Below are 7,452 nucleotides of genomic sequence, written 5' to 3'. Positions count from 1 at the left end.
CAAAAAAACTGTGTGCGACCACTAAAACCCGGTAGTGGGTTTTAGTAGTTTTTTTTTTTGCACCACTAAAACCCACTATCGGATTTTAATGGTCGCACACAATTCCTACACCCTAGAGTGCAAGGGATCAAAATTATATATATATTTATATAGACACACACAGACATACATACGCAACAGAGAGTCAAAAAAAAAGTAATATTACACACACACACATACGCAATAGAGTGTCGAAAGAAAAGTAATATTATGAGTAGTAAAATATTAAATATATAAATTTTAAATCTATATCTATATATATCCATATAAAAACAAAAAAATTTCTAAAAAGGAAAGCTCAATTTTTTTATGTCTAAAACTCATTCCTAAAAATAGAAAATTAAAATTATAAAAAAACAAATAATCTAGGTGTAAAAATATAATTAGTCATTATAAAAATGTTACGCAAATAAGACCAAAAAATATATAACAACATATTTGAAAAACAGCAAAATCCTCTTATGAGATAATGTTAAATTTAAAATTTTTAACCGTATAATACATTCTTAGATTATATATTAAACAACTTATAAAACAATGCTACGCAATAAGACCAAAAATATATAATAACATATTTAAAAAACAACATAATTATTTTACGATATAATATTATGTTCAAAATTTTTAAAATGTATAACCTTTTTTATGAGATTATATTATGAGATCTATATAATAAGACCAAAAAATATATGACAACATATTTAAAAAACAACAAAAAAATTTTACGAGATAATGTTAAATTTAAATTTTTTAATAGTATCATCCATTTTTAGATTATATATTCAACAACTACTGAAACAATGTTACGCAATAGGACCCAAAAAAAGGTAAAATGTCAATTTTAGTTCTGTATGTATTGGTGCATAATATTTTTAGTCCCGTATATTTTAATGAGTAAAAAATAGTCCTATAATTATGTTCTTCCGATCAATTTTAGTTCTTTCAACCAACATTATGTAATTAAATGAAAAAATTTTAAATACGTTGTCAGAAAAATTTCTCGAGATATAAACGCATGTTTAACAATGTAGTTATAAATTTTAATAATTACATTATCTATTTAATTACTTGATTTGATGAAATGACTAAAATTGATAATAAAAAAGTACATAGTTCAAAACTATAATTGATTCATTGAAACATATCGAACTAAAAATATCACATACCAATACATACAAAACTAAAACTGATATTTTGCCTAACTTCAACAATGAAATTAATTACTGTTAGAGCTCGATTATATTGTTAATAAACATAAATATGAATTTGATTTTTTTTGGTAATTGCGCCACCTAAACACGAAGGCATATATATTGTCATACAAATTTCTCTCCCCTCCCCCATTCTCCTCATTTCCGATCCCCGTTTTCCCCAAACCCTAGCTCCTGCCTTTGACCGCCGGAAACTCAGAATTTGGCTACGTTCTTGAGATCGAGTCACCAAAACTCCGGCGATTCTTTCGTTTTTAGGCCGTTGGAATGTAGTACTGGAGTTTAGGAACAAGCTCTATTCTAGTTCTAATTTTTCCGCCGCTATCCAAGATTTTCCAGTCGTGGTTAAAGCTGCTGCCGCCGAGTACCACCGCGCAATCAACTCTTTTCCATTTCATCTCGATTTTAGCTTCGGGATTGAACATCTCTGAGCTCGATTCCAGCCTCGTAGTTCGAAATATAGGCATCCTCGGCTCCGGATTTGATTGGCTTGGAGGTATATTTTGGTGAACCTAGAATATATTTGAACTACAGCTATTTATGTGGTTAGATTCTGAAGTTATGGTCTGAAATAAACTTACAACATTGCGCTGGCTTTTATTTGGCTTTGGAATAACTTGATTTCATAAGAAGTGAATGACATATATGAATTTGACAGAAACTGGTTCAGAGATGGAATTCAGTGTAGTGTTGTGTTCATGATGTCTGTACATTTAAATTCTGGGGTTAATCTATTTGTAATCTCAATTTGGTATTCGAATGAAAGTTTTAGATGATCAAGTTAGCTTTCATTTGGCACTGCTCTTGCGTATTTTGAATTAGTATCGAATGAGTTGTGCAATTTTTGGTACATACTATACAATATACAGTCTTTCAGATCTAGGACATGCGGGAATTTAATTGGTAAATTACAAATAGGTTTGGGGCCATTCACCAATTAATGAAGTTATTTGGCAAACCAGTGTGAAAATGAATTGTCGAGCTTTGTGTTAGCTTTGATTTCCAACTGACGATACTCGATTTGAATCAAGATTGAATGAGTTATGATTTTTCTACTAATACTGCTCAGTATGGAATCTTCATGCGAGTATTATGTTTATGTCTGAGATTCATCTATTTCTTAGACTATGTTAACAAATGAATTTAGAAATTTGTTCAACACATGAAATAATCCAAATTTAGTTAGCTTTCACGGGCAAAAGGAAGCGAATCAATTGATTAAGAATTTTGTGAGTTTTGGCCTTAAAACTTAACTTTGCTCAAGCTGAAACGATGTGGACTCTACCCCTTTAATTGGATGAGCTATATTATGAGATAAATTGCATGTTGTAGAGTTTGGTTGATATTTTGATATTAAAGTAAAAGTTGTGGAATATTTTCAGATTTGTTGGAGGATTGAGCTAAGTTTGAGTATCAAGAGTTGGTATTACCATTTTATCCAACGTTCATTGATTGAAAAGGTATGATACGACAACGTGAGGTAACTTTGTGATTGTCTCGAGTTTGTCTACGTGGCCGCTCGAGCTACTAGACACGCACTTATGTGCTTGATGTTTATGTTGAAATATATATTATATGTTTACTTGAGATATTAATGATGATTGAGGCTTTGTGAATCTGATTGTTGATATCATATATTTCAATATTGAGCATTGAGAATGACATTGCATATTGAGCCTCTTTCTTTGAGATTTTTGGCTAATTGGCCTAAGATGGAGACATATGGGGCTATAGGGGACCTGTGATATCACAGATTTGGTTATTGTGGGTCGCCATCCCCTATAGGTGCACCATAGTCTGGGAGAGCCATGTCACATGGGACCACCTCGAAAGGTTGGTGTCAGTGAGACCTGTGCTGGAGCTCGTTCCTCCCCAGAGATTGGGTACCCTATGCTTTACCAGAGATATAGAGATTGATCCAGATTTCTTTGATCACCCAGATTTTAAATAATGCATTGCATTGTATATTCACTCAGTAGATATTTCTTATATGCTTTCTTTTATTGTCCTTAATATTGGGCTTTGTACACGCCGGTTTTCTGGCTGTTTTCTTGTTTTGTGTGCGGGCATGATAACAGGTCACATGGGATCAGGTTTACTAAAAAGGCAGTTCCAGGATAAGAAAAATGTTATAGTGGGAATGTGGGATAATCAGATCCTAGTATTTGATTATATTGCTTTTATGTTGGTATATTTTCATCTAGAAGCATGCTTAAGATTGAACAATCAGACGTGTTTTATTTTCGTCCGGCTGTGACTGTAGGGATGCATTGTATGTGTGGAGCACGATATTTTATGGTATTGAGATTTTATGTTATTGTTTCGTTTCTACTAATGTAGTTTTTGGTGGCATGATTATTTCATTCTTTTTATGTTCGTATTTTAGATGAAATGCTGTTGGTTTTTTTAATTTTATTATATTGCTTTTATGTTGGTATATTTTCATCTAGAAGCATGCTTAAGATTGAACTATCAGACGTGTTTTATTTTCATCCGGCTGTGACTGTAGGGATGCATTGTATGTGTGGAGCACGATATTTTATGGTATTGAGATTTTATGTTATTGTTTTGTTTCTACTAATGTAGTTTTTGGTGGCATGATTATTTCATTCTTTTTATGTTCGTATTTTAGATGAAATGTTGGTTTTTTTAAATAAAAATGGACATGAATGTAAAAGAATGCACACAAATTTAAATTTATCCGGTTTAGTTTCATTACATTTGTGATGTCAGATCCGGACCCCACAACATTTGTACATCTTATATTTTTTTTTGTTTTCTTTTTTGTTATAGACTTTATGGGAGACAATATTGAAGAGGTTGAAGTCACAAATTCAGAATCTGTGATTCCTGAAAATGTTGAGGTACTATCTACAAACTCTATTGTAGATCAATTGGAGAGTAGACTATTTGTTGGTCAAGTAGTCAATAGTGTTGAAGATGCGTATCTACTCTATTGTAATTATGCGCACGCTAAAGGTTTTAGCGTTAAAAAAGGTGATCAACGGTACTTTCCTGGCACTAATGAACTCCAGGCTAAAGAGTTTGAATGTTCTTGTGAAGGTAGTAAAGATGAAAAACGCTCTAACAAAAAAGTATCTGTTTACTTGAAGCCAACAAGTAGAAGTAAATGTAAAGCAAAACTCAGAGTAGCTAGGCAACAAGGGGGTGAATGGAAGGTCGGTAGGCTTGTCATGGAACATAATCATGAAATGGTTACGGTTGATCAAAGACATTTATTGAGATCGTCACGCAATATTTCTTATGCTAAAAAATCTACTTTGGAGGCTATGGTAAATGCTGGGATACCTATGGCTAATGTTGTCTCTTATATGAAAAATGAAGTACAAGGACCACATAATTTGGGATTTAGTCAAGCGAATGCAGATGATCACCTTGGTCGTACCGAAAATCATACGAAAATTGAGAATGAGGATGCCTCTGCGTTACTTCATCACTTTATAAATAGGTCGAATAAGGAGACACATTTTTATTGGAATGTTCAATTTGATAATGATGACAGGATCATGAATTTCTTCTTCAGGGATTCTAGATGTCATGTTGATTATGAGTATTTCGGTGATATTCTATCAATCAACACAACTTATCAAACCAATCGGTACAATTTGATATGTGCTGCTTTTGTTGGAATTAATCAGCACATGCAAAATGTGATGTTTGGCTTGGCATTCATGTCTGATGAAACTGAGAGTTCGTTCGAATGGTTGTTCAAAACTTTTCTTGATTCTATGAATGGGAAACAACCTGAAACAATTTTTACAGACCAATGTCAAGCAATGATGAATGCAATTGATACAATACTTCCGTATTCAAACCATCGGTTATGTCAATGGCACATCAATCAGAATGCTCCTTCACACTTGGGAAGTTTGAATGGTGACTCTGATTTTAAAAGGTTGTGGAACAAATGCATGAGTCATTGTGAAACTGAAGAAGAATTTGAAGCCACGTGGAGGATTATGATTGATGAATACAATCTCAGTGATCATAAATGGTTAAGTAGTATGTATGCATTGAGATACAAATGGGCTATTGCGTTTAGCAATCACAAGTTCAGTGCAGGGCTTTCTAGAAATGAGATGACAAATGTAGAGTTGAAGAGGTTAGGTAACAGTCTCATTTCACTATATGATTTTGTGCTTAACTATGAAAAAATTCAAAAAAGTTGGCGTGAGAAAGAAAAGGCCGAGGATATGCGATGTCATCAAATGAAAGCCCCGACAATGTTAAAAAATAATCCATTGTTGGATTCTGCTGCTGATGTTTATACGCTCACTGTGTACAAGCTATTTGAATTAGAATTGATTAATTCTTTGAATGTGCGATTCATTCACATGCCTTCGGATTTCAGTGAATTTTCCCTTGAATTTAAAGTAAAATCTCATGAGGAGAACTCAAGGGTTAGACAAGTGATATTCAATAAGGAGACTTTTGAAGTAAAATGTAATTGTCAAAAATTTGAGTCAATGGGAATATTGTGCAAGCATATTTTGATGATCTTCAATTTTATGAATGTGAATTTTATTCCGAAACCATACTTGAAGAAGCGGTGGATGAAAAATGCAAGAAATAAAGTTTTTGAAGATTATTTTCCCGGTGAAAGTGGGAGTGGAAGTGACCGTGAATCTGAGATGGATTTTGTTAACCAAATAATGAGATCGACATATGCTCTTAGCATGCGATGTAAAGCTAATGCAATGGCAAGAAATAAGTTGACAGAAATTCTTGATGGTGCAAGAGAACAAATAAATTATTTGGTTGAAAATCTCAAGTTGGATGATCCAAAGATTTGTGACAGCAGGGTTCACGGAAATTAACTTGTTAGATGGCATACTCGTTGGTAATCCTCCTCAAGAGAAGTCAAGAGGAATTACAAATAAATACATACAATGTCATTGGGATGATAAGAGTAAGAAAATGAAAGGAAAGGGAAAAGTTGACAGATCAAGTAAGTTGTTAATTGATTTGCTATTTGTTGACAAGTTGTGCTTTTTTGTTTTTCACTGTTTCATTTTATCTGATATAGATGCAAAAGACACCGAAAGAGAAGGGACATAGCTCAGACTTCTTAGTTCCCAAATATCCAAGAAGCAAATTGCGGACAACTGCAAAATCCTAGTGTCCAACCACCGCATCATTTGGATATCAATTTGATGTCAACCAATCATATCATTCGGTTATTGCAATTCTCTTGTGTTAATGTATACCTATAAATGTGTAATATCTTATATTTACTTTTTCTATTTGAAATGCAGGAAATGATGGGAATTTCTGTTCAAGATATCAGATTAAGTTATTCTCATATCAGTTCGAGAATACTCGTTCATTACAAGTAAGAAATATTGTTCATGAAGATTAACTTGTTTAGAAATTGATCTTATTTGGTTTTTTATATTGTTTAGGAACGTGATGATGCATAACTGAAGGTATCTCGATATTTGAAGAAAGTTTATGGCTGTGGATTTGAAGAAATTTGGTGGTTATTGAATAACATTATGGAAGGATGCTATTTAGTTAGCTTTGTTTTGGTAAACAATTTAGAAATTTGGTTATATAATTGTTTGGTGCATATATTTTGAAGATTCATTTGGTGAAAATTTTGCAAATTCGGTGATATAATTATTATTTGGTGAATATTATCGAAGAAAATTGTTTAGCTAGATTTAATTGGTGAAGAATTCAGCAATTTGGTGATTGATGAATATTATTGAAGAAAGTATTTAGTTAGATTTATTTCGTGAAAAGTTTTGAAGTTAGGTGATACGCTTGAGTTCAGCAAGTGGATTTCAGATTTGGTGATATAATTGGTTGGTGAATATAACTGAAGAAAGTTATTAAGTTAGATTTATTTGGTGAAAGATTTTTTGAAGTTTGGTGATATAATCAGTATAACCGAACCGAAATTCACATAAAGATCCGAAAAACCGAGCTGAAATTCACGGTTTGTTCTCGGTGTGGCCTAAATTTTTAATTTTTTTTATATATTATTAATAGAATAAATAAATAAATAATGATTTAAAAAATAAGAAATGATTTTTGAAAAATAAGAAATAAAAAATTCGGTTTTAGATTCATTTTGGTTAATCAAGCCAAAAAAACCAAAATGGATTGAAATTCCGAAATACTAAAAACTGAAATCGTTTTTGATTCAAATTGAATTTTTTGTTTGAGTTCTGTGCGA

The 7,452-nt window shown here is 32.3% G+C and overlaps 1 protein-coding gene across 1 annotated transcript; it reads left to right on the top strand.

The window, feature by feature from the left end:
* The first annotated feature begins 1,370 nt into the window (after positions 1 to 1,370).
* LOC140882474 (protein FAR1-RELATED SEQUENCE 5-like) lies at positions 1,371 to 6,933 on the top strand. Its single transcript, XM_073288513.1, has 6 exons — positions 1,371 to 1,746; positions 2,633 to 2,710; positions 4,044 to 6,219; positions 6,298 to 6,447; positions 6,527 to 6,603; positions 6,674 to 6,933. The coding sequence occupies exon 3, from the start codon at positions 4,049 to 4,051 to the stop codon at positions 6,086 to 6,088; it is 2,040 nt and encodes a 679-aa protein (XP_073144614.1). The 5' UTR covers positions 1,371 to 1,746; positions 2,633 to 2,710; positions 4,044 to 4,048; the 3' UTR covers positions 6,089 to 6,219; positions 6,298 to 6,447; positions 6,527 to 6,603; positions 6,674 to 6,933.
* The last annotated feature ends 519 nt before the right edge of the window (positions 6,934 to 7,452 follow it).

This window comes from Henckelia pumila, chromosome 1 (assembly GCF_033568475.1).
Source record: "Henckelia pumila isolate YLH828 chromosome 1, ASM3356847v2, whole genome shotgun sequence".
Classification (NCBI taxonomy): domain Eukaryota; kingdom Viridiplantae; phylum Streptophyta; class Magnoliopsida; order Lamiales; family Gesneriaceae; genus Henckelia; species Henckelia pumila.
The sequence above is the reverse complement of the archived record's forward strand: the minus strand, read 5'-3'. Positions and strand labels throughout refer to the sequence as shown.